Source organism: Ovis canadensis, chromosome 4 (genome assembly GCF_042477335.2).
Source record: "Ovis canadensis isolate MfBH-ARS-UI-01 breed Bighorn chromosome 4, ARS-UI_OviCan_v2, whole genome shotgun sequence".
Classification (NCBI taxonomy): Eukaryota; Metazoa; Chordata; class Mammalia; order Artiodactyla; family Bovidae; genus Ovis; species Ovis canadensis.
In genome coordinates, this window is record NC_091248.1 from 58,393,485 (window position 1) to 58,420,623 (window position 27,139).

The 27,139-nt window shown below is 41.5% G+C and overlaps 2 protein-coding genes across 6 annotated transcripts in view; one reads left to right on the plus strand and one right to left on the minus strand.

Annotated features, from left to right (window-relative positions):
* The window catches only part of RSBN1L (round spermatid basic protein 1 like), a 63,190-nt gene extending 60,727 nt beyond the window's left edge, over positions 1-2,463 (minus strand). The window contains exon 1 of the mRNA XM_069587787.1: positions 1,384-2,463. Coding sequence (XP_069443888.1) covers positions 1,384-1,948 — 565 coding nt within the window. The 5' untranslated portion in view covers positions 1,949-2,463. The remainder of the gene's footprint in view (positions 1-1,383) is intronic.
* Positions 1,386-24,290, plus strand: LOC138439247 (3-beta-hydroxysteroid-Delta(8),Delta(7)-isomerase). Of its 5 annotated transcripts, none has more exons than XM_069587801.1 (2): positions 1,386-1,854; positions 23,021-24,290. In XM_069587801.1, the coding sequence occupies exon 2, from the start codon at positions 23,096-23,098 to the stop codon at positions 23,786-23,788; it is 693 nt and encodes a 230-aa protein (XP_069443902.1). In that variant the 5' UTR covers positions 1,386-1,854; positions 23,021-23,095; the 3' UTR covers positions 23,789-24,290. The 5 variants fall into 5 exon arrangements, with proteins under 5 accessions (XP_069443902.1, XP_069443900.1, XP_069443898.1 ...); XM_069587799.1 differs by having other exon boundaries at positions 1,471-1,854; positions 23,024-24,290; XM_069587797.1 differs by having other exon boundaries at positions 1,515-2,605.
* Positions 24,291-27,139: the final 2,849 nt, after the last annotated feature.

The window sequence follows — 27,139 nt, forward strand, 5'->3', positions numbered from 1 at the left end:
GAAGTAACACTGTTGTTACATACTCAGGTGCAGCATTTTTTTTTAAAACTACGAAAAAATACAGAGAATTTTTCATGATCTAAGGTACCATTAGATTAGTAATGCTGGGGATGACCCAGAGAGATGTTACGGGGAGGGAGGTGGGAGGGGGGTTCATGTTTGGGAACACATGTACACCCGTGGTGGATTCATGTCAATGTATGACAAAACCAATACAGTATTGTAAAGTAAAATAAAGTAAAAACAAAAATTAAAAAAAAAAAAGATTAGTAATGCTAAAAGTGCTTGACATTTCATTTTTTTCCTAAAACATACTTTGACAACACCGTGTATCAATGTACATTTATAATAAAGATCATTACGTGCTTTCAGCTTTTGATCACATAAAAATCTAATTTTCAACCAGTCTCCACGTGTACCACTCTCAAAACATTGCCCACGAAATGGCTAAACAGGACTATCTATTTTACAAAAATACTTTCTGAAAATTATATATGCTTAGCCTACATTTTAAAAGAAGGCCGTGTAGTCCTGTCTGCAAAGAGTGCTTAAGAATGTGCCTTTCTCACAAGAGTGTAAACCAATTATCCTCCACTTAAAAATAAATTTTAAAAAATAAAGAGTAAAGAATCTGCCATTCTCTGATGCTAAAACATTCTGCAGCCAAGTATTTGGTCTGGGCAAAAAAAAAGTCAATGTTCCTGATTTTATCATTAGCTGCAAGAAAGAAAAAAAAAAGAATATGACTGAAAATTCTTTTTCAAGGGTGGTATTTCAAACAGGACCACTCAAAATACTTAAGGGAGAGAAGTGTGGAGGGAGGGTACCTTATGAAACAGCACACTCCAGGCCCTGCACACTACCTCATTTCCCTAATAGGGATGAAAAGCTCAGGCCTCTGGTAGCTTCCAGCTGACGCCAATACTCTCCACACCCCTTTTCTTGATAGGATTTTCTGGCGTTGGGAGCCAGTGTCACAAATATAAATTCGTGATCATGTCTAAACGGTCTAATAGTCAAGCACATCTTTTACAAGACCAAACCTTTCCCGATCCCGTTTCCTCAAATCTCCCTCCATAGCCAAACACACCGAGGCGGGTCCTCTAGATCGAGTTCTACAAACCCTGCCGCGCATTAACTAGGAGGCAAAAACGATACAGAAAATGAGTTTCGGCCATTCCCCACTCTGCGACCGAAATTACAGGCTCCATTTCCTGTCCCCACGGGGACCGCAAAACAGCCTGCAGTGAACGGGAAGCCTCCCGCCCGCTCCCGGCTGGCGCACGCGGCCCCCGCACGCCCCCAGCCCGCGCCCCGCGGGCGCGAGCTCGTGCCTGGGACCCCGGGCGCCCTCCCCTCCCCGCTGCCGGCTTCGGCACCCACCTCGCGGCAGCGGCTTCATCTCCCCGTTCTCCTCGCGGGAGGTCCCGCCAGCGTCGCCCGCCCCGGCGAGACCGTGCCTCCGTCTTTCCTTCTCTCGCTTCTCCTTGGGTCTGCGCGGCTTGGCGCCGGCCGAGGCGGCGGCGGCGGGCAGCAGGAGATGGTGAGGCTGAGCGTGTAGCAGCGTAGGAGGCACCAGCAGTTTGCGCGGCACCGGCTGAGAGGAGGAAGCAGAGACAGAGGAGGGGACGGCCGTGCCCGCAGAGAAGGAGAAATTGCTCCGAGCAGACGACGGGGAGGGGGCAGCGGACAGAGCGGCAAAGCTCCAAGACCCAGGGCTGCCATAGCTCTGAGGCGAAGGTGCGGCGGGAGACTGCAGCTGCCTGCTGTTACCGCTGCTGGCTCCTTCTCCGTTCAGTCTACGCGGCGCCTTCTTCTCCTCAGTCCGGATCTTCTTGGCGGACAGAGGACCCGGTGGGTCCCGGGATGGGGCTTGCACTTTGCTGAACGATTCTTTCTCCGAGACGGCGGCGGGGGCGCCTTGCATTAAGCTCGGCGGCTCCGCCATTTTGCGCTCCTGTTGTATTTACTCTCCTCGGCTCCCGGGCGCGGGGCAGGGGCGGGCTCTCCTTGGGGGGCGGGGAAGGGGCGGATCGGTCTGGCCCTCCATTGGGCGAGCCACGCTGAGGGATATCTCCAAGAACCAATCAAAAGCGCGAATCTCTACCCGAAGTTGTGTGGGGAATCGCTTAGCATACCCGTTTTGGAGGTCACAGGTCCTCCAGGCGTAGTTAGTGGCGGAGCAAGCTGTGAGGGGAGGGTCTTCGAGTTGTCGCCCGCGTGAATTCGGGGGCCCAGTGAATGTCTGAGAGGAACCTTCACTCCAGACTCCGAGTCAGTTCGAACGCAGGTCTCTCTCGTGTCTGCCTCGACGACTTTTTCTTGTACCACTTTCCCCTCCTTTTCCCCTGGGGTCCTTTTGGTCCCGCCCCTCTCTCTTCCCCCTCAAAAAGCCGAATTTCGCAGATTCTCAGCTGTGAAGAGAAAATTTTGCCGGAAATTAAAACCTTCCTTCTATTAGGCAGTAGTCGGTTGATGGGAGGGGCTAAAGGTCGCTTGGTGTCCTGACAAGATGCGTTACTGCCTTGCTCAGATCATCTTTAATGCTTGAGGGAAAATAACTAACTGCAAACCTAGAACTTTCGGATTACTATCCAGCTTGAAGGTAAGACTCCTAGAGAAATTTCTTTTTTAACTATTATAATTCAGATACCCTTAAGAAAAATTCAATAGCGATGTTTATAGATGTTTGAAAAGAAAGAGGGTTTTGTGTGTATTTTAGCGTTTAGTTAGCAGTCTGAGTGTTTGATGTTTTGTAAGTGTGTGCTTTGATTTGTACCTTAGAAGATACAGAATTTGAGGAGATGGGTTGCAGTAATTGCAACCAAAGTGAAGAGTATGATTATAATTTTATTCCAAGATCTTACATGAGACCAAAAAGTCAAAGAAATATATATAAAGTAGTCAAATGAGTAGATGACCAATCAGAGAATATTTTGAATCCCAAAAGGTGCCCTAAGTTGCCTGTAACTTTGTAGAAAACAATTGAAAGTAACTTTCCAGAATTCCCACTTCTTGGGAGTTCATGAGGTTGGAATTCTTAATTTTGTGTTCACTTTTGAGGGATAAAGGGGGTTGGTTTTAAGAATATTTTGGAGTCAAAACTTAATATTGCTTTATAGACTTTTTTGAGGTACCTCGAACTTTTAAAGTAATGAAAAGTATTTACTGTACTTTTAAAAAATGCAAAACAATAAAAATAAGTGTAAACTTTTGGACTTGACTGGCAGTAGATATCTACCTGAAAAGTAACAATGGTGCAAGAGTGGACAAAGAGAATGGGGCTGGAAATTATGTGGTATTGACTACCTTTGTGATTTCTGTCAGGGTGCTCGTTTTCTGTCAGAACTTCTGGTTTATTTATTGTTAGAAAATTTTATTACATGACCACCAAGATCCCTTCTGCACTCTAAACTTCTGCAATATTTAAGAAGCTTTTCAAAATCACACTGAAATCACTAAGAAATTTACATCATTTATACCCATGCAAAAGTCTGCAAAATCTTATCTCTTAAAGGGTCCAACTAAACTGAACTATCATCTGAATATGTTACTACTTGCACTATACTCTTTTATACTCTTACACTCTCTTATCAGGCTTGACCCTAATTTGTAGAGCGTGAGCAAGAGTATGGTTCAGTTCAGTTCAGTCGCTCAGTCGTGTCTGACTCTTTGCGACCCCATGTATAGCAGCACGCCAGGCCTCCCTGTCCATCACCAACTCCCGGAGTTCCCTCAGACTCGCAGCCATCAAGTCAGTGATGCCATCCAGCCATCTCATCCTCTGTTGTCCCCTTCTTCTCCTGCCCCCAATCCCTCACAGCATCAAAGTCTTTTCCAATGAGTCAACTCTTCGCATGAGGTGGCCAAAGTACTGGAGTTTCAGCTTCAGCATCATTCCCTCCAAAGAAATCCCAGGGCTGATTTCCTTCAGAATGGACTGGTTGGATCTCCTTGCAGTCCAAGGGACTCTCAAGAATCTTCTCCAACACCACAGTTCAGAAGCATCAATTCTTCGGCGCTCAGCCTTTTCCACAGTCCAACTCTCACATCCATACATGGCCAAAGGAAGAACCATAGCCTTGACTAGACGGACCTTAGTCGGCAAAGTAATGTCTCTGCTTTTGAATATGCTATCTAGGTTGCTCATAACTTTTCTTCCAAGGAGTAGGCGTCTTTTAATTTCATGGCTGCAATCACCATCTACAGTGATTTTGGAGCCCCCAAAAATAAAATCTGACACTATTCCCACTGTTTCCCCATCTATTTCCCATGAAGTGATGGGACTGGATGCCATGATCTTAGTTTTCTGAATGTTGAGCTTTAAGCCAACTTTTTCACTCTCCTCTTTCACTTTCATCAAGAGGCTTTTTAGTTCCTCTTCACTTTCTGCCATAAAGGTGGTGTCATCTGCATATCTGAGGTGATTGATATTTCTCCTGGCAATCTTGATTCCAGCTTGTGTTTCTTCCAGTCCAGCGTTTCTGGTGATGTACTCTGCATAGAAGTTAAATAAGCAGGGTGACAATATACGGCCTTGATGTACTCCTTTTCCTATTTGGAACCAGTCTGTTGTTCCATGTCAAGTTCTAACAATTGCTTCCTGGCCTGCATGTAGGTTTCTCAAGAGGCAGGTCAGGTGGTCTGGTATTCCTATCTCTTTCAGAATTTTCCACAGTTTATTGTGATCCACACAGTCAAAGGCTTTGGCATAGTCAATAAAGCAGAAATAGATGTTTTTCTGGAACTCTCTTGCTTTTTCCATGATCCAGCGACTGTTGGCAATTTGATCTCTGGTTCCTCTGCCTTTTCGAAAACCAGCTTGAACATCAGGAAGTTCACGGTTCACATGTTGCTGAAGCCTGGCTTGGAGAATTTTGAGCATTACTTGCTAGCGTGTGAGATAAGTGCAGTTGTGCGTAGTTTGAGCATTCTTTGGCATTGCCTTTCTTTGGGATTGGAATGAAAACTGACCTTTTCCAGTCCTGTGGCCACTGCTGAGTTTTCCAAATTTGCTGGCATATTGAGTACAGCACTTTCACAGCATCATCTTCCAAGATTTGAAATAGCTCAACTGGAATTCTCAAAGACCATGTGTCTAAATATTTAAGTTATGAATCATCAAACTATTATTTAAAATATATTCTACTCTACTACCTTCACAAACCTCTGTAAATAATAATCTGGAAGGCCAAGTTTACATTTAGAATTCTCAGACTTCTAGAGTCCTCAGACTGACCCTATTCTTTTCCCATTCCAAGCTTCTTCACCCACCTCACTCAACATATTCAAGCCGTGTCCACATCCCTAAGTGAAGTCACTTAGTCGTTTCCGACTCTTTGTGACCCCGTGGACTGTAGCCCACCAGGCTCCTCCATCCATGGGATTCTCCAGGCAAGAATACTGAAGTGGGTTTCCATTTCCTTCTCCAGGGGATCTTCCCGACCCAGGGATCGAACCCAGGTCTCCAGCATTGCAGACAAACGCTTTAACCTCTGAGCCACCAGGGTAGCCCCTCCCTAAACCCTCTGCAAATAGTGATGGGTAATGAGCCGCTCTATCTGCCCTCAAATCTAGCCACTCTGAAAGAGGTGTGCATGCTCCTGGTAGACGTGACCCCTTGACCTCAGACTCCCTGCCCTTTGTAGCAGGAGGAGGAACCTTACCCAAGTCTAAGGGCAGTACTGTTACAAAACATGCTCAGTTATCTCTTCTCTCCCCTGGAATCAGTCATTCCCTCACAACTAAATAATTCCTAACAACATTGAGAGGACTTTCATGGTGGCTTAGAGGGTAAAACATCTGCCCGCAATGCAGGAGACCGGGTTCGATCCCTGAGTCGGGAAGATCCCCTGGAGAAGAAATGGCAACCCACTCCAGTATTCTTGCCTGGAGAATCCCATGGACAGAGGAGCCTGGTAGGCTACAGTCCATGGGGCCGCAAAGAGTCGAACACGACTGAGTGACTAGGGGAGAATTCCTACTATTATCACCAAGTCCTACTGGCTTAATCTCTTAGCTGCTGCTGCTGCTAAGTTGCTTCTGTCATGTCCGACTCTGTGCGACCCCATAGATGGCAGCCCACCAGGCTTCCCCGTCCCTGGGATTCTCCAGGCAAGAACACTGGAGTGGGTTGCCATTTCCTTCTCCAATGCATGAAAGTGAAAAGTGAAAGTGAAGTCACTCAGTCGTGTCCGACTCCTAGCAACCCCATGGACTGCAGTTTACCAGGCTCCTCCACCCATGGGATTTTCCAGGCAAGAGTACTGGAGTAGGGTGCCATTGCCTTCTCCGTAATCTCTACTAGCACTAAGTATTAAGTGTTAGTTGCTCAGTTCTGTCCAGTTCTTTGTGACCCCATGGACCATAGCCTCCCAGACTCCCCTGTCCATGGAATTCTCCAGGCAAGAATACTAGAGTAGGTAGCAATTCCCTTCTCCAGGGGATCTTCCCGACCCAGGGATCGAACCCAGATCTCCTGCATTACAGGTGAATTCTTTACTGTCTGAGCCACCAGGTCTCAGCAACTAGCACTGAAACCATCCACTTCTCTCCATGTCCAGTGTTGGTACCCTGTTTCAAGTACCACCCCTCTCACCTGGATAATTGCACTAGCCTTTTATCTACTCTTCTTCTTTTCTAATTTTCTCAAATCTGCTGGCCATTCTACCCAAAATACACTTTTCAAAACATAAGTCTGATCATGTCACTTTCCTGCTTCAGACCTCTGTATGGCTTCCATTGATATTAAAATAAACAACAAAATCCTTAATTGACCTACAAAACCCATCATGATCTAGCCCCTTCCTCTTCTATTTCAAAGTAAATGGTCTTTAATTTCCAGAATGCACCATACTCTTTCAATTTAGGAATATTGCATACATAGAATGCTTTTCTCTTTGCCTGATGCTCATGTGATGGTTTGCATAATGGATGTAATGGAGGCAGATATCATGAATACCTCCTATATTTCTAACCTGCATGACTTGACAGACAGTAGAACCATTCATTGAACTAGGAAATACTAAAAATATGACAAGTTTGGGATGCTCTTTGATCTTGCAGCTGATGAATATGAGGTACCTGTAAGACATCACATCCTTTGGATCTCAGCTCAAGCTACACTTCATTTACTTCGAGAAGCCTTCTCTCCCTGTCAGGACTAGGTTACTAACTTGTTTGTTCCTTTTCTTCTTATCCCCATTTCTTTCTGCTTATTGTTTTTTACTCACATCTCTCCCATCTCTTTTCACTCCTCCTCTGCAACAGCAGTTCTATGAAAACATACTCCCCTTTACCCTATTTCTCCATCTTCTTGTCTGACACTTGGCTGTCATGTGTCAGACAAGAATACAGACTATATATATATTTTTTAATCTCTCGCATATTCTACTTTATTTTTTAATTATTAAAGACTTAGCTACATATTCATCCCCTTTACTCTCTAGCCATCATTTTAATTGAAGTCAGTGTCCATGCTAATGAACCATGTACTTACTATTCTTCTTGTCTCAGTGTTTCTCTGGACTTACATTTCCATTCTGTTTCAGCCACAAATTCCAATGGACCCCTTCTTGATCCTTTTCATCACTCTTCCATCTCTGAAATTCTGAACTGCAGTTTTTTAATATTCAGCTTTCTCAGTCCTCTACAATATGCCCTTGCCTTGTAACCTCAGAGAATTCCCATCTCTACATCTTTCCTTTTCAATTAATTATGATTGCCAGATAAAATACAGGACACTCAGTTAAAGTTTCAGATACCCAGCGAGCAGTTAATCCCCTGCCCCCAGTTAATTTTGAATTCAAATAAACAGTGAATAGATTTTTAGTATAAGTATGTATTATACAATATTTGGGATATGTTTATACTTGAAAAAGTATTCTTTGTTTATCTGAAATTCAAATCTAGCTGAATGTCCCTTTTTAGTTTCCAGTAAATCTGGCAACCCTATACAGATTCATCCTTTCTATATTTTCTTCTCTATCCAGCCTAGAATCTGTGTATATAATCTGCACCATACCTTTGCCATCACCTCAATTCCTGGTACTCTGATTCTCTTCATCTTTATACTGCTACCCCTGCCCCACATCTACCTGCTTCTCTGCTAAGCATTGCTCCCTCTCTTCCATGTAAGTGTTGGGGATTCTTAGGAATATGTAGTTGCTCTTTATCTAACTCTGCACACCCCTCTGTGATACTGTGCATCTTGGTGTCTTTAAATGCTGACAGCTTCCTAGTCTGTCTCCTGCCTTGGCTTTCCACATGATTCCTGACTCTTATCCAGATGCCAAATGGATATTGCCATGTATGTAGCCACTTACACCTCAGATTTTATACTACCTATTTCCATCCTCCCATTCATTAATTCTCCTGTATTTTTTTTTATATACCTCATCATTCAAGTACAAGCTTGCGAGTAATCTTCATTGACATTTTTTTCACCCTCATCTTCCTCATTAGTCAGTCACTGTCTCTAACCAGTTTCTCTTTTCCATTCCTATCACTGCCTCTTGCCTTCAGGCCTCAAACCAGTTTGGATTTTGTCGTTGATACCTTCCTAACTGGAAGTCTTCCATCAGAAACTGTCCTCCATGCTGCTTCCAAAATCATAGTTCTAAAATATAAACCTGATTGTGCCACAGTCTCTTCACTAATTCCCTTTTGCATATGGGATAAAAGTCACTCTTTCTAGTGTAAATACAAGCCATTCTTTTTTTTTTTTACTTTACAATATTGTATTGATTTTGCCATACATCAACATGAATCTTGATATAACCTTAGCACTCCTATCGCTCTCACCCTCCTGCATCTTTACAATGTTTCATCTATTCTGATTATGTGTAATTGCCAAAAGAGTAGCATTCCTTGTTGCTCTGTCTATTCTTCCTGGAATACCCCTCCAAGTTTGGGTTCAAGCATATCCCTGGTACTGTGCTTCCTGACCTGCCAGAGTAGAGTTGATTGTTTCTTTGTGCTGTCAGCATTCTGCCTAGGATCATTTAACGCATTGGTCTCAGCCTCTAGCCTGAGAGCTCCTGAAGGGCAAGGATGATGTGTTATTTGTATTTGTATGCATAGCATCTGGGACATGGTTAGAAAATAAATGTTGAAAAGAAGTATATAAAGAACAGATTTGTGATCTTCATGATAAGATGAGGACCAGAGATTACAAACAAATGTTCTTGATAGGTTAAAAAAATAATATGGCAGGCTGAATGTAATATAATAGGAAGTGGTAAAGACTGGAAACTGAGAATTATATGCCTTGTCTATATCTACAAGGTACATTGCTGATTGTAGCAATATAGAAATGAAGCAAGCCAAATATTTAGATTGCTAAATATCTAGATTTCTTTCAAAATGTTTTAATGAATGGGAGTATGCATTTATTTTTATTCATTTATGTATATTTTTGGCCACACCATGCAGCATGTGGGATCTTAGTTCCTCAACCAGGGATCAAACCTGCACTCGCTATGTTGGGAGCACAGAATCTACCACTGGACCACCAGGAAAGTCCCTTGATTTTTTTTTTTTAATACGAGGTATCCTAAGAAACTACTCAAGACAAGACAAACATACCTGTGGGTCAGATAGCCTAGTCTGAGTTCCAGTCTAAAAAAAAGTAAGTTGCTTTGGTTAAGATAGCTTCTAAGAGTTTTATTCATTTGTTAACTCACAGCCCTACTTTTGTCAGTTACTAGAAATGATAGATGCTAAGCAAATATATGGGCTTCTCAGGTGGCTCAGTGGGTAAAGACTCTGCCTGTAATGAAGGAGATGCTGGAGCTGTGGGTTCAATCCCGGGTCGGAAAGACCCCATGAAGAGCATGGCAGGCAACCTGCTCCAGTATACTTGCCTGGAGAATCCCATGGACAGAGGAGCCTGGCAGCTGTAGTTCAGGGGGTCACAAAGAGTTGGACACAACTGAAGCGACTGAGCACATAGGCACACAAAGAAATACATGCAAACTTCTAGCTGTAATAAATGTATGTTAGCAGTGCTTAGTGTGTAAGCAAGAATCAGTTTTTTCTCTTTATAATGTCCTCCAGTACTCCTGAGCCTAACTGCATTTTTACTTTGCAGTTAGACTATCCTCGGGCCTTGTCCAGGTTCCTGACCCCCTTGGATAAAAGGTCCTTGTGCTTTATGAAACCATGTATTAATCTTAAAGACATCTCTTCTACCCTTCTGGAATGGACGTCTTAAAGCCCTACCTTTATAACACTGATCTGCTCATCTTTATGTGTCTTTCTTATGTGAATCAGCATTGAGCAGTTATAAAGAGTGGTTCTATGCTTTAGGAAAGCCTGACCTTTTCAACTTTCATATTGTCAGTTCTAATTTACTCCACACTTAGTACAGGAGGCAGCAGACTTGTTCCGTAAAGAGCCAGATAGTAAATATTTTAGGCTTTGCATTCCGCATCTCTCTGTAGCAACTACTGCTTGTTGCGCAAAAACACCATAGACGATATAGAAATGAATGGGCAGGGCAGTGTTCCAGTAAAACTATAAAAACAGGCAGGATAGATTTGACCTACAATATATAGTTTGCAGACTCTTGGCTTTAGGATGTGGATTTGTACCTTTATACCATGTGAAAGGGTAAACATCTCTTCCGCACTCACCTTTGCTCCTGCTACATCAATCACACGACTTTCCCAGTCCTGCCTCAGACCCTTGGCCCAGGCTGTTTCCTTCCCTGGAATGCTTCCTCCCTCCCATCCCGACTCCCTTCTTTCAGATGTCATGACAGGCCTTCCTCTGTTCATTATTTTCTGACATAACATTCTCTTTCTATCACAGATTATATCTATTTTACAATTGTTACCTTTTTATCATCTGTCTCCTTCAGTAAACAGTAAGCTCTCTGGGGATAAGGAGCATGTCTTTCTTATTCACTTTTATATATTATTTAATGTATCTCTGCCATTCAGCAATATCATGATCATATAGTAATTAGTACTCTATGTTATAGCTCTAGCAAAATGCCTTGTATGCATTAGACACTCACCAAATGTTTATTGAATGGATAAATCAATTAATGACTCAGCCTGAATTTTGATTAACCAACTTAGTTGTTCACCAGGAACTGATAGAATAGTTCTATGATGATGCAATGGTATATACACAAAGAAGTAAAAAAATTTTAGCTTTCTGATTAATCTGATTATACCTACATGTGCATTTCAGTCATAGTGACTTTCTTAGTAAATGTTTCACTCTTTCTCAATGTATTAGCACGCTGATGCATTGAAAATTTATACGACTCAGAATACCTTTCTATAATTCATTTCCAAAAGTACAGAATAGCTCTAGCTGCAGATCTGAATAGGTCAAACAATGCCAAGTGTATACCGTGAGATTTTATGGAGGTTTACCTCATATAAGGAAGGTCAGAACTCTAAGAAAAATACTGACATAGTTTTGTCTTTTAGCAGAAAAGGTATATTTGGATAATAGAGTAGTAAATAGGACTTAGAGGGTCAATTTTGATCCTTGTGTAACTATCTTCAGAATCCTGGCAGTTAAGCAACTCTGAATAAACTTTAAAAAGTTTTTTGAACTGGAACAAAACATAATATCTAAGACCAGTTTCTTTGTATTCATCTGAAAGCCTTCTGTTATACTACTGAAGTAAAAAAAAAAAAAACTATTGACAAGCATTGCATCCATCCACACCCAACCTGTTAAAAGAACTATTGGAATTAACTATAGAACAGGAAACTTATTAAGCTGTATAACATTACCTTATTGCCTTTTCTGTTGACAAATAAGATTGTTACCAAGTTTGCATCCATATAAATATATGACAAGAGAACATAGTGATCCACAGATTCACTGTTAATTTCTCAGGCATCCATCAACACTAGACTCTGTAATGATTATGTAGATCCTCTCCCTCACCCTGATTACAATCATTCTTAAGAAGTAGAAAAGAACCTATTTGAGGTCCCAGGGTTGAGATATACCATATGTTATAAGTAGAGTTGTTGCATATAGAAATAATTAAAATAACTTAAAAAAAAAGACAATTATTATGAGATTGGATTACATGAAAAAGTTAAAATACCCAAACAGCATTTGTTTAGCCGTATAGTATACAACTCCCTGGTGGCTTAGATGGTAAAGAATTTTCCTGCAATGCAGGAGACCTGGGTTCAATCACTGGGTTAGGAAGATCCCCTGGAGAAGGGAATGGCTACCCACTCCAGTATTCTTGCCTAGAGAATTCCATGGACAGAGGAGCCTGGAGGGCTATAGTCTGTGGGGTCTCAGATATGATTGAGTGACTAACACTGTCACTACTTTCATAGTATCCAAAATACAATTTTTTAATAAATAGAGGATGGATATGGGGACATCAGGGGAGAATTATTCAAATTCAGTTCAGTTCAGTAACTCAGTGATGTCCAACTCTTTGCAACCCCATGGACTGCAGCACACCAGGCCTCCCTGTCCATCACCAACTCCCAGAGTTTACTCAAACTCAGGTCCACAAGTCAGTGATGCCATCCAACCATCTCATCCTCTGTTTTCCCCTTCTCCTCCCGCCTTCAATCTTTCCCAGCATCAGGGTCTTTTCAAATGAATCAGTTCTTCGCATCAGGTGGCCAAAGTATTGGAGTTTCAGGTTCAAAATCAGTCCTTTAATGAACATTCAGGATTGATTTCCTTTAGGATGGACTGGTTGGATCTCCTTGCAGTCCAAGGGACTCTCAAGAGTCTTCTCCAACACCACAGTTCAAAAACATCAGTTCTTCGGCACTCAGCTTTCTTAGTAGTCCAACTCTCATATCCATACATGACTACTGGAAAAATCATAGCTTTGACTAGACAGACCTTTGTTGGCAAAGTAATGGCTCTGCTTTTTAATATGCTGTCAAGGTTGGTCGTAACTTTTCTTCCAAGGAGCAATTGCCTTTTAATTTCATGGCTGCAGTCAGCATCTGCAGTGATTTTGGAGCACCCAGAAATAAAGTCAGCCACTGTTTCCATTGTTTCCCCATCTATTTGCCATGAAGTAATGGGACCAGATGCCATGATCTTAATTTCATTCAAATTGAACTGCCACTGTTCACTTGTGTATCTCAAGAACATTTCAGGCTCATTATATCAGCTCCATGATAGTTTATAGGTGCCTCCTCTAGAGACTCTCAAGTTTCAATTTGAGGGTCTGTTTTTTCCCCTCACATCGTTCCTCTTGTTGTTTAGTCACTCCATCATGTCCGACTCTTTGAGATCCCATGAACTGGAGCATGCCAGGCTTCCCTGTCCTTCACCATCTCCCGGAGGTTGCTCAAACTCAGGTCCATTGAGTCAGTGATGCTATCAAACCATCTCGTCCTCTGTCGTCCCCTTCTCCTCCTGCTTTCAGTCTTTCCCAGCGTCATGGTCTTTTCTAATGAGTGGGCTCTTTGCATCAGGTGGCCAAAGTATTGGAGCTTCAGCTTCACCATCAGTCCGTCCAGTGAATATTCAGGGTTGATTTCCTTTAATTGACTGGTCTGATCTCCTTGAAGTCCAAGGGACAAAAATGGCCATAAAGTTGGTAAATTATTTTTATAGTAACAGCTCCCCAATGTATATCTGTAAACCTCCTGGTCCTCTTGTGTTTGTAACCACTTCAGCATCTTCCACAGGTATGTCAAAAGCACCTCAAATTCAGTATGGCTGTAGTAGAGATGGCTAATATTTGTTCCCCTTTTTTCCTTACTACCCTAACTTCATTTCATTCAGGTGCAATGTGCCTAGTTTGAAAAAAAAAAAGCGTAGACCGCCCAACCTTCCTTATTCCTAGGGATACAGTGACGTTTTGGAAGTCTGGGCAAGGCTTTCAGGACAGCTATTTAAGAGTACGAGAGGGTATTTAGCCTCTTTGCCCTTCCCCCTTTCTCCCAGCCTGAAACTTGGATGTGAGGAAAAAGAAAGACCCTCAACTATCAAAATGTAAAACTTTCAGCCCATATTTTACTTACTCAACATTGTAGGCAAGTTGAACTCTTAACCATTAATATCATTTTACAACAAATGTGGCTTAACTGCTTGCCCAATTGTAGTCTTTGCAGTTTGAGTATGTTCTTAAGTTTGGGGGAAGCTGATAATTGTAGATGAGAGAGTGCCCTCTGTTTAAAGGATTCGTTGGGAGAGCCAGCAGCAACCACCAAGCAGGAAGAATGTAGGAAGAATAAAAGGGGCCAAATAGAGTAACTGAAAACCATCCATAATGTCTCAGGAGATTAATTTTGCTACCAGAATTTTTGTTTGGAAAGACATCAGATCATTTTGATGCTTATTTTTAAGAAAAGGGTAGGAAGCCTGTAAAATGTATGACAGGAGCCTTACTCAATGCTGTAAATCTCTGAAAAGGAAAGCATAAGTTTTGTAGTACTAGTTAGTTTTCTGAAAAGAGGAAACTTTTTAGCTAAGAATTGGTGAGTAGAGTATAAGGTATATAGTATAACCTTGAAACCTAAGTGTGGCAAAGAGGTGTAAAGAAAGGTGATAAACTCATAGAATTTCTAGATTGGAAACCCAACCCTGTATCCAGTTCATGAGTTTCCTTTGCCACTTATCCTTTGCTTTATTCTTGAACAGGAAAACTTCACCTCCAGAGTAACTGTGGTCTGCTTCATAAGTTTCAGCCACACTTTCAGACCATCACTGTAGGTAGGGGGATGATGTTTACTTAGTGTCTTGTGTAAACCTCATGTTTGTGAACATTTCATGTCAGCCTATGTTTTGAAAATCCTTCCAAGGTGTTTTTCAAAACTGAACTGGAATTCCATATTTATTGTGACACTGAACCGATTTTCTAATGTATCCTATCTTGTAAGAGGAAACAGAAGTCTTAAAACATCTTTAAAAAAGCCTTGTAAATCTAAACTTTGATCATGCCATTTTATTATGTTTAGGAAATAACGCATTCAGGAAAGATGCAGTGTTTCTTTGGTTGCTGGTAGACACAAGTGCTTTTTTCTCATACGAGGCCAAGAATATTTTTAGGGGAGGAAGTGAGAGTGGGAGAGAGTGTAGACAAACAGATCTATAAAGACAGTGGCTTGAACCCTCAAGACACTCTATGAGTCAGTCACAGAGTTGGGTAACCTGAGCACCCTGAAGCAGGCCTGACAGATTCCCGGAGGAGATGGCCCACAGAAGGGCGGTCTGCGCGTGTGTCAGTAGGGCCAGAAAACTGCGAACCTTCGCCTGCCGTAAAGTGATTTCACTTTCCAGTTTCACAGATTCTAATTTGAAAAGCTTTTCTGAATATTTAATGAACAGAGCCATGAAGCAGCATGTATCTTGCCTCAGATGCCACTGCTGGCTTTTCTTGATTCCCATCAGATGAACTATTGCTTCTATGTACCATCAGATTAAAAAATAGATGCATAACTAAAACAGCTAAACTAAAAATAAAAAATAAAAAACCATGAAATGCCCACTTTAAAGTTAACTTTTAAATCCAACGCAAGGTCTAATTAAGTCTATTATAATTGCTATTTTTAGGATTTTTATCCTAGTCTTTCTCATGTTTAATCCCTGTGTTTGATTCCAATGAATAGAAAACACTAAGTTCTAAAATAATGTCACTGGGAGTTAGTGAGAGAGGACAGAAAAAGAAGGTACAAATCAGGTCCCTGGAAACCTTGAATACCAAGGCATGAAACCTTGCCAGCATAGATGGACAAGTCCAAGTGCCGAGCAAAGATGGTAAGCTCTCCGTGTGTATATTTCTTGTAAGCTTGGGTCGAGTTTGTCCTGTCGTCTTTATCTTGCCATCTGAGTTTACAAACTCTACCAGCATAGCTTGCCCATTACCTTGATATGTGAAAAGTGTGAGTGATAAAGACGTTCAGTGATTTCTGTTTCTTCACATTGGACTGTCAGTACATGGGCATCAGTATTAGAGGTACACAGGTCCTCTTAAATATTGTTTGATGATGATACCAAGTTAAGTGCTTCAGTATATCATAGGAAAGCAATCCTAAAATAATGCAGCACCAGTATAAAGTACAGGTATGCTGTCATGGGCTTCCCTGGTGGCTCAGAAAGTAAAGAATCCGTCCGCAATATGGGAGACCTGGATTCGATCCCTCGGTTGGGAAGATCCCCGGGAGAAGGGAATGGCTACCCACTCCAGTATTCATGCCTAGAGAATTCCCTGGACAGAGGAGCCTGGCGGGCTACAGTCCCTGGGGTTGCAAAGGGTTGGACGTGAGTGGTATGATATGCTTGTAAATGAACAGCTAACTCCGTTTGGAGGTTAAGAAAGACTTTTGATGCCCAAGGTAGAGGCATTAAGCAGGAAAACATAAATACATTAGTGGCAAAAGATACAGAGTATTTTGCAGATGTAAAGAACAGTGTTATTTTTATTTATGTGGGCATGCTAATGTCTTTGACCACTCTAATTGAAAGCATAAATCATATTTATATGAACTTATATTGACTCTTCCCCCAGCTCATATTTATATTTAGTAACTTTTTAAAAAAAATTTTGCTAATCAGTGATCTTATTATTTTTTACAGCTGCTTTATTCCTTGATACAACTACCTCTTAAACTAGAGGTACTTCTCTTACTACTCGTTTACGGGTGCCCTTCTTCAATTTACCTTCCATTATTAGATAGTCTGCTTTTTCTTATCTTCCATGTGTGTTAAGTGTTTAGTTAGTGCATACTTACAGGCTCTGAAGGCATTCTGGCTGCAACATCTATCACTCCTTCAGTTGCCAAGGTTGTTTCAGCTGATCTGACTAGCCAGGCCAGTGTCCGCTTCCCACCTCACATGTGTGTCCCTCCCAAAGCTGCACACTCAAAGAGAACCACCTCCCCTAGTAAAGAAGACCATTCTTTGGTCAGGGGTATATGAGTAGTTACACTCCCCTGCTAGAACCTGCAAAGTACTCACATGGTACCAAGCAGTATACTTAAATGCTAGGAATATAGCAATAGACAAGGCAGACTTCACTCTGTAGTCACAATTTCTGTTTCCAAATAAGCTTTTCATCAGCGCTTTGTTATTCCAGACTCTCACTTCATTTCTTACTAATTTATTTATGTAACAAATGGCAGTAAGTATCTAGTGTCCCCAGCACTGTGTGGTAATATAATTGAGAAGATAAATGTCAACAGTTAAATTATCACACTGTGGTTAAAAGAATGCAATGATGGCATGCACTGGATACAGTGAAAATGCAGAGGACAGATCATCAACTTTAGCTGGAGAAGTGAGGGAGAAAATCCCAGAGATGATGATATTTGAGCTGAATTTTTAAAAATTAGAAGGCAAAAAGATGGAAAAAGACTTGAGGCTGAGGAAAGAGCACTTAGAAGAAGACATGAAATAATGACATGTTTAATGTGGTTTTCTCTGCAACAAGTTTTTTGTAATTTGAGTATAAGGAACATGAAGTGCCATAAAAGGAGAAGAGTCTCTACAGTGGATGAGTGCCAGACTCTGAGCTGTGTTGCTCTTGACTGCCTTGGCATGCTGAAGACTCACTGCGTGCATTTTGTTAACTTAAGTGCTTAATGAGGAAGCATGGAAAATGTTTATCTGTGTCTCACTTCCTGCTAATTTCTCCCAGGCTTCACCACGTCTTTCTTCCTAACTCTAGCTGAACACTTCTCCATACCTTGCCTTGTAACTCTCCATGTAATACTTAAATGCTATTTCAGTTATCACAGCTTTTCTACAAACCAAATAATATGAAAAAATAATATGACATTCTAAAATTAGATTTATATTAGCTATTACTAAAATATTGTTGGGATTTAAAATACCACACTTACTTTATACAACTAATATCTTTATTTAGCTCTCCTGTTTATATTCCTTTTTATGATTAATTTTTTTTTCAAAAGCATAAAAATATTTTGAAAGTAAAACAGTAAAGTTGTGAAATTTTTTATATTGGCTTCAAACAAAACTTACATAGCTTCTTCTGTTTTTTAAAAAATGAGTGTCTCTCTTGAAGAGATTTCTCCATATACAGAGATACAAAAGCAAGGGAAAGTAACTTAAAATACTATTAAACTAAATAAACCCAATGAAACTCATATAGGATCAAGTCAATATCTACCCATTCTTAAACAGTAAAATCTGAAAATGGAATGTGTGTCTAAGCCTTTCCTTAATTTCGAGAAGCATGTACTAAGGATATATATGCTTTTGTCAAACTCCATTATAGTCACTGGAAATATAAAAATGAAGAATACAGTCCATACTCTCAGTGGATTTGTTGTCAAGTATTAAGTTGAACCACATGAAATTGCATTGTTTTTTTAGGTCAGAATGTTCAAATATCAGTTCAGTCTAAATATATGTGTGTGTTACATGTATATTAAATAGAAATTTACAATAATAGAGATACGAACAACGTGCCCTGAAAAAGTGCATTGTGCTGCCCAGAACAGTCTGTGAAAGCTTTCCAGAGATGACATTTGAGCTGAATTTCAGAAAATGATTGGGAGTTCACTATGTGTTCATGTGAAGTGAAGAGAATGAGCACATTTCAACAATAAGAAACAGCGTGTGCACAGTTGTTGAACAGAGAAAGGGTCTAGTTCATGCAAATGCTTCAGGTTGGTTGGAACGCCAGGTATGTGGAAGGTGACAGAAGAGGCAGGCTAAGGAAGCAGAGGGAAGATGTTAGAAGGTAGGAGGTACCAAGCCAAAGAGATGATGCTATCCTTGAAATTGGTGAGCTGTGTATAATCCACAGAATGTGCAACACAACTTGTTAGGGTTCATAAAGGAAGTACTACTATTTATATATATATTTTACCTGCGTCTTTTCAGATTTTCTAATTGTGTAAGGACTACAGTATATATAATTCTTTCTGCAGGACTGAATGTAAATAATTTCTAAATAAATAAATATATATGTATTACAGTGTGTTAGAGGCTGAATTGTCAGTCACGCTTCTCTGTCCATGGAATTCTCCAGGCAAGAATACTACTATGGATAGCCGTTGCCTTCTCCAGGGAATCTTCCCTAACCACGGATTGAACCCGAGTCTCCTGCATTGCCAGCAAATTCTTTACCATATGAGCCACCAGGGAAGCCTCCATATTACAGTAGAAGTGAAGTGAAGTCGTTCAGTCGTGTCCAGCTCTTTGCGACCCCTTGGACTGTAAGCTACCAGGCTCCTCCCTCCATGGGATTCTCCAGGCTAGAGTACTGGAGTGGGTTGCCGTTTTCCTTCTCCAGGGGATCTTCCCGACCCAGGGATCGAACCCAGGTCTCCTGCATTTCAGGTGGATGCTTTAACCTCTAAGCCACCAGGGAAGCCCTATATTATTGCAGTAGAGTGGGCCACTTTGTTACGGCAGCCCTAGAAAGTGAGTGCATGCTATGTGGTCAGAAAGTGTAGAGGCTCTATACACTACTGCATATAAAACATGACTAATGACAACTTACTATATAGAACTTTCTCAGTATTCTCCGTGGTGCCCTAAATGAGAAAGAAATCCAAAAAAGGGCAGATATAATGTAGCTGATTCACTTTGCTGTACAGCAGAAACTAACACTTTGTGAAACAACTATATTCCAATAAAAATTTATTTTAAAAAAGTTTAGAGGCCTTGATTAGATTATGAGAAGCAATAGAAGAGTTGGTTTATATTTAAGATTTCAAATTATTTATGTCCTATAATTATTCAGTCTCAGGATTCAATAATTTACTTATGTTGAATTGATTTATTGACTTCCAGTACTTTACTTCTTTAAAACATTAAACTTTGCAAATAACTTTCATTTGTGTTTGGTATAGTTTATGTTAAAGGCAGAAGGAATTAGGAAATACTTACCTGTAGCTCAAAACAGATACGGTGATAATTTTGCAGCAGTTTTAGGGGAAAAAATTATATTTAAGAAAAGTATTTAATCCCATTAGGCAGAAGTGAAACTAAAATCAGAAACAGGATCCTACCAAAAGAAGTCATAGCTGTGAACAGTTTAATACTATATCATAATTGCAAGAGGATTACAGGTAAAACATGCCTTATTCTAGCTACATAATCTTCAAGTATTAAGTACAACCAGTCCTTTTTATATATGACATATGTTAGTCACTTGCCTGAGGTTCCAAAACACAGTTTTTAAGGTCAGGAATGATACACTAAATTCAAATTATCCATTTGAAGCCTGTTGATAGGTCAGCAAGATCCAAAAGTCAGCAATACATTGAGTAATGATTATGTCAGTACAAAGTATATTATGTATATTATATTTTGGGCATTTTAGAATTTTATGGGACATGGAATATTTGATAATTTTTGGCCTTATACAAATATGTAATAGCACTTTGAAATGCTACTTTTAAAAACTGTATCATTGTAATAGTTCTACTGTCCTTTAGATAAGTAGTTGTCAGACTTTCTAAAAGAATTCTTTCTTCAAATGAATTCTTATATGGAAGCCCATTATACAATAATTAGGCAGTTTACTCCATCAAAGAATACTTTATAGACCTTTGTTTTTTTTTAAGATTGGAAGGATGTGGTGGGTCTTTGTTGCTCCGCTAGTTTTATCGAGTTTGCTCCTGGCGCTAGGAGCAGGGTCTACTCTTTTGTGGTGTGCGAACTTACTGTGGTGACTTCTGTAGGGGAGCACAGGCTCTAAGCCCGCGGGCTCCAGTAGTTGCGCTGCATCAGAATTTGTAACACAGGGACTTAATTGCTTCCTGGCGTGTGGGATCTTCCTGGGCCAGGGATTGAACCGATGTTCCTTGCATTGCAAGGCAGATGCTTAACCACTGGACCACCAGGGTAGCCCAACTTTTGATGTTTTAAATCTTTGATTCTTATATCTAGCCTGGAAGTTCTGTATTTTGTGAATGTGTATTTTATATTCACTGTGTAATGTTAGCAGGATGAAAAGGAATTTACGTGATAGGAATAAAAAAATATGCTACTGACCTATGATCATAGGGCCTATACCTGAAGTTGCTTTCCCACAGGGTAATTGGAATATAAGAATATATCTGTTGTCTCTAATGTGGTCCCCTCGTTTATGACCAGCACAGCAGTCTGCGACCTGTATCTTCTTGGTCAAGGATATAATATCCTCTGTTCTCATTAATAGACTTCCCTTTCTCTGCTTTTTCCCTAGTTCTTTTAATAATTTTTGGTTTTGCTCTCTATTCATTTAACTACACCTTTGTTACCTTTGGACTCAAAAACCTGTCTGTCCAGTTGAGTATCTGGTTATTTTTTCCCTCACCCATGACTTATAATCATATTGCTGTAAGCTGATAAATATTTGAAACTATGTATACTTTTTATATGCTTACCTTGTTGTAAAAATTAGCACCATATAGAAAGGGGATAGCATTGGAGACTCAGAATTACAGTTTTTACATTCAAAGCATTTATTAGATGACTAATTTTTTTAAGATCAAGATATGTCAGGTGGTCAATCTGATAACACATAAATCACAATTTACTCTTTTAGCCAGTGCTTATTGAACCCCTATGATATGCTAACAGTCATTATGAAAAGTTTGAAGTATATTTGTTATTTAGTCGCTAAGTCATGTCCAACTCTTTTGCTGTTCTGCCTGGCAAACTAAGTGAACGTGATCCAGCTTTACAGAATAGATGGATTACACACAAAGAAACCTCTTTATACACACACACGCACACTCCCTGGTATAAGCTGTGAAAGAAACAAATGGAGTTCTACTGCACAAGTAGAGAAACTAAATAGAACAGTAAGAAAAGGAACGGGAAGTGAAAAGAAAAACATTCTAGGCAGGGATGAGCTTGGGCAAAGGCCCTTGAGATGGGCTCTGGAGGGAGCTGAGCTTGTTCAAGCAACAAAAGCACATTAAGTTCTATGAGGAAAAGATCTTTCTCTTTTGTCTAAGACTATATTTTAGGACTTCTCTCGTGTCACAGTGGGTTAAGAATCTGCCTGCCAGTGCAGGGGACATGAATTCAGTCCCAGGTCTGAGAAGATTCCACATAGTACGAAGCAGTTAAGCCCGTGCACCACAACTGCTGAGCCTGTGTGCCTCAGCTACGGAAGCCCGCACACCCTAGAGGCCACCCAGCGCAGCTGCTGAGCCCACATGCCAACAGCCTGTGCTCTGCCACAAGAACAGCCCCTGCAGTGAGAAGGCTACCCACCGCAACAAAGAGGAGCCTCCACTTACCACTAGAGAAAGCCTAAGTGCAGCAACAAAGAAGACACATTTTTAAAAAATAATATAGAACAATGTATTTTAAATTAAATAGGCACTGCAGAAATATTTGTGTATGACTTAATAAATATCTATGTACCTGTAAATAAATATCTGTATATAGGATGTAATGAGGACAGGCTGAAGTTCAAAAGGTAGGTAAGGACTAGACCTCATAAACCCTGTTTAAAAAAAAAAAAACAACTGGGGGATCTGATTTCATAAAGCCTCACTCACAGCCATGTGAGGAATTGTTTGCTGGGGATTAAAAATGGAAGAAGGGAAACCCGGGTTCATGAGTGCAGCAGAGGTGGAGAAAGTAGACCACCGAAGCCACTAACTGTGTTAGAGCCAGGCCAGTGGGCCGACCTTGCTGCTTCAGCATCTCAGCAGAGGGAATGTATCTGGTTTCTCTTTTTATCCCTAGAACTACCATAGCCCCTCAACCCCCAGACCAATCCTGGAAAGAAATTAACCTTTTTAGAATTTAAGCCCGTGAGGAAAGTAATTTCAGAGTTTCTCCTAGGTCTTTGTGTTATTGAGGAAGTGACCATCTGAAATGAAATCACAAAGAAAATTAAAAATGCAGATTATTCTACAAGATAACAGACTTGTAAAAAAAAAAGTCAGTGCCATGGAGAAAAAAGGCAGAGAAACATTCGGGTTATGTACTACAGTCAACTTACTCCCAGCGAATATCCCTTTTGAAGACATTTTACCACATGTACAGAAGCACAAACGAGGGGAAAAAAAATTTTTTTTTTGTTAACGCTCAATAAAACCATTCAACTTAAACTAAAAACACTTTTTTTTTTTTAAAGAAGGCTTGGAATCTTAGTGAGACCCAGGAGCCTGTGGGATAGGCCGCTGCAAACGCGCTGTTGACCTACAAAGACATGACCACCAACACCAGCCCCACGCACCCCTACTGGCCTCGGCATCTGAGACTAGACAACTTTGTGCCTAATGACTGCCCCACCTGGCATATTCTGGCTGGCCTATTCTCTGTCTCTGGAGTCTTAGTTGTGGCCACATGGCTGTTGTCAGGGTGTGCTGCGGTCGTCCCACTGGGGACTTGGCGGAGACTGTCCCTGTGCTGGTTTGCAGTATGTGGGTTCATCCACTTGGTGATTGAGGGCTGGTTCAGCCTCTACCACGCGGACCTTCTCGGAGACCAAGCCATCTTATCTCAACTCTGGAAAGAGTATGCCAAGGGAGACAGCCGATACATCCTGAATGATAACTTCATGATATGCATGGAGACTGTCACGGCTTACCTGTGGGGACCACTCAGCCTGTGGGTGGTGATTGCTTTTCTCCGCCATCAACCCCTCCGCTTTGTCCTACAGCTTGTGGTCTCTGTCGGTCAGGTATATGGAGATGTGCTCTATTTCCTGACAGAGTACCGTGATGGATTCCAGCACGGGGTGCTGGGCCACCCACTCTACTTCTGGTTTTACTTTGTTTTCTTGAATGCCCTGTGGTTGGTGCTGCCCGGACTCCTCATATTGGATTCTATAAAGCATCTTGCTCATGCCCAGAGCATACTGGATGCCAAAGCCCCCAAAGCCAAGAGCAAGCAGAACTAAAGAGTGATGAACTAGGCTTAAACACCGGCTATTGAGGAACTCTCCACCTGCCAGAAGATTCCAATCCTTGCTCCCACAGGTTGGAAGGACAAATCGAATTGATCTGTCAAACTCAGGTTGATGGGTGGGCAGTGGGAAGAAAGGAGCCGTGTGGAGCCACTGTCAGGAGCCAATGGGACAAAGGTACAAGAGAACCTAGGAAGTCTGTGATGGGGACAATTTTTTTTTTTAACTTTACGATACTGTATTGGTTTTGCCATACATTGACATGAATCCACCACAGGTGTACATGAGTTCCCAACCCTGAACCCCCCTCCCACCACCCTCCCCATGTCATCTCTCTGGGTCATCCCAGTGCACCAGCCCCAAGCATCCTGTATCCTGTTTCGAACCTAGACTGGCGATTCGTTTCTTACATGATAGTATACATGTTTCAATGCCATTCTCCCAGGGACAATTTTTTAAATCAGGAAATAAAGATCTTGACGCTAAAGAAAAAAAAGAAGACTTGCTTCTCTCATACCTCCTCTGGCATGATTGTGAGGGGATGGCTTCTGTTGTGAGGACTCCACCTCCAGTTCTAGGGAGTGAGTTGAGTCTAGGTACTCGCAGAGAAGTCTTTGGGAAGCTAAAGAGTGATTACTTGGTAGAGAACTCAGAAGGACATTAAGACAAAACTCTCTTTTCCCCAACATATACTGAAAATAACCTTGAGTGGAGCTATGAGTCTTAATGTTTGTTTTATATAACATTGATCAGCACATAGGTTCTCAATGAATGGAGATTTGTTACCTCACAGAGTAGTCTGTTCTACTTTTGAATTCCCCCTAATTGTTAGGAAGTTATTTCTTTTAACCAAACCAAACATTTCCCCCATGTTATTCTCACCCATTGTATGTAGTTTTACCCTCTAGAATCTTGGCAAATATGGCTGATTTCTGTTGTTGGAAGTTTAAAATTTAATTTAATTTGGCATGGCTGCCTGGACCTCTTTTAATCTGTAAAAGAAAGTGAAGCTGTAGCAAGAGTTAAATTTATTTGATGCAGTAGACCAAGTTTTCCATGTGAAAGCAAATTTTATCTTGGGATGTGCCAGTCACTAAAGCCTTTTTAATGAGGCAACTCAGTTTGTTCCTATAAACTGCCAGTTTATTCTCCTGGATCTTAAAGGAACACTAGCTCCAGGTGGGCAGGCCTCTTCTGGAATAATAATAACCAAAATAATTAAAAACCAGATTACTGCCCTAGTCCCTCCCCCCTCCCCCATTCCTAAGCCATCTTCATAGCTAGTAGAGGAGTATCAAGATCATCCTCTGAGTTCTAGGGTACTCATCCTTTCACTGGGCTTCCCTGCTGGCTCAATTGATAAAGAATCTGCCAGCAAAGCAGGAGACAGAGGTTCAGTCCCTGGGTTGGGAAGATCCCCTGGAGAAGGAAATGGCAACCCACTCCAGCATTCTTGCCTGAGAAATTCTATGGACAGAGGAGCTTGGCAGGCTACAGTCCATGGGGTCACAAGAGCAGGACATGACTTAGTGACTAAACTACCATATACTGAGATACTTCCAGGTTCTGCAGAAAGTGTGGCTGTCCCCTCGACCACACTCTGCCTTTCTCTGCTGCACTGTTCCCTGCCCTCTTGTTTCAGTAGCTAACATCTCCACAAGTTTTCCTTCTTCTAGAAGTGTACTTTCTCAGGCATGTATGACCTCTAGCATTCTCTTCATATTGTGGTTTTACGAATTTTTATTACTGTGTTATGGCCTCTTGAGGGGAAAGAGATAAATATGCATTATCAGCTAGTTTGAATCAGAATTGTGGTTAAAGTCATATTTTAATATAAATCATACTCTATGGAGATTTTTGGCATATTAACAATTCAGTGATTTTTAGCATATTCACAAAGTTGTATAACCATCCCAACAATCTAATTGCAGAACATTTTCGTCACCCCAGAGAAGTCACATACCATTAGCAGTCACCTCCTATTTCCTCTACTCTCCTGCCAGCCCTAATCAGTCACTAATCTACTTTCTGTCCATAGATTTGTCATTATTGCTGTTTGCAGATGGGACGGTACAGATAGGAAGAAAGGTGAGCTCTGGTCTGGAGGGGAGCTTCTACCTCTGATCTCTGCTTATCGGCCATCACAAAATTTGAAGTTAAAAATCCCTGATTCTTTGAAGATTAATTTCATTCCAAGAATTTCCATCCAATCTTCAAAGGTATTCACATACAGTACCCATAAACATGGGTGGCTAGGTAGGTAGATACCTAATTTAATCTTCATAACTTTAATCTTATTTTGGGGGAATGAGTGACCCTAGTGTGCACGCACATGTGCACACACCCATCTTGTCCTGAGTTGTATTTCAAAGACTTCTTGTTTGGACTGACAATGAAGGACACCATGGCTGAAACACTTTCCTCCAATTCCCTAATTCCTAGGTGAAGACATCCAAATACTAGGTGATGGTAAAGGGTGGGAGTCGATAGAATGAACCATGGGGAATGACTTAGAGAAAACACCCCTCTCTGCCTTGTGTACAACCAGAACAGAGAGACACAAGGAGGGGCAGCAAGTCTTTACTGGGTACTTTTTCTAGCCAGGGCGTCTGGGCCTCCCCAGCACCTCTACCCCCTCAGGAGTGGTCCTTTATGATGTATCAGCTCCCCAGAGCCGCCATTGGCTGTCGGGAGTGTCCTGATGACCAAACAAAGCAGGACAGGTGTGACTCCTCGTTGTCCTGGGGAGAGGTATATATACAGAGGGCAGACCTGGCAGACAGGTAGACAACTGAGTGGCTTCAACATGGCAAAAGTGACCGATCAATCTTGGGAGCCAAAAACCACAAGCACCAAGCGGTGGAAGAAAAGGAAGACCCTCTCTCAGCCTGGATCAAGAGGCAAGGTGAGATGACCCTACCCAAGCGCCTCCTCTTCTTTCCCATTTATACCCTCTGCCCCTCCCCTACCCCGAGATAATCCTGCCCCAGCCTGGCACAAACCTCCTCCTTAGTCCCCCACCCTTTCCCCCGACCCTTCTCCCAACCAGTGACCTCTGGGCTCACCATTGCCTTAACAGGTGGTGAAGATATATAAGAAGGTAAAAAGACCACTCCATGTGTGTTCAAGAAAAAATTACTCCCCAAAAGTTATAACTACAAGAAGACAAAAGAGAACAAGAAGGGCCAAGCTTCAGCCAGTTCCATAGACTGAGCCAAACGCAGCCAGGCCAGGTCTAACAGCCCCTGTAGAACGACACCACTCTGAGATAAGACCTAAGCAAACAGCGCCTGCAGAGCAAGCTTCAGAGACCTGAGAACAATCTGCTATATCTAGAGTCCTGGC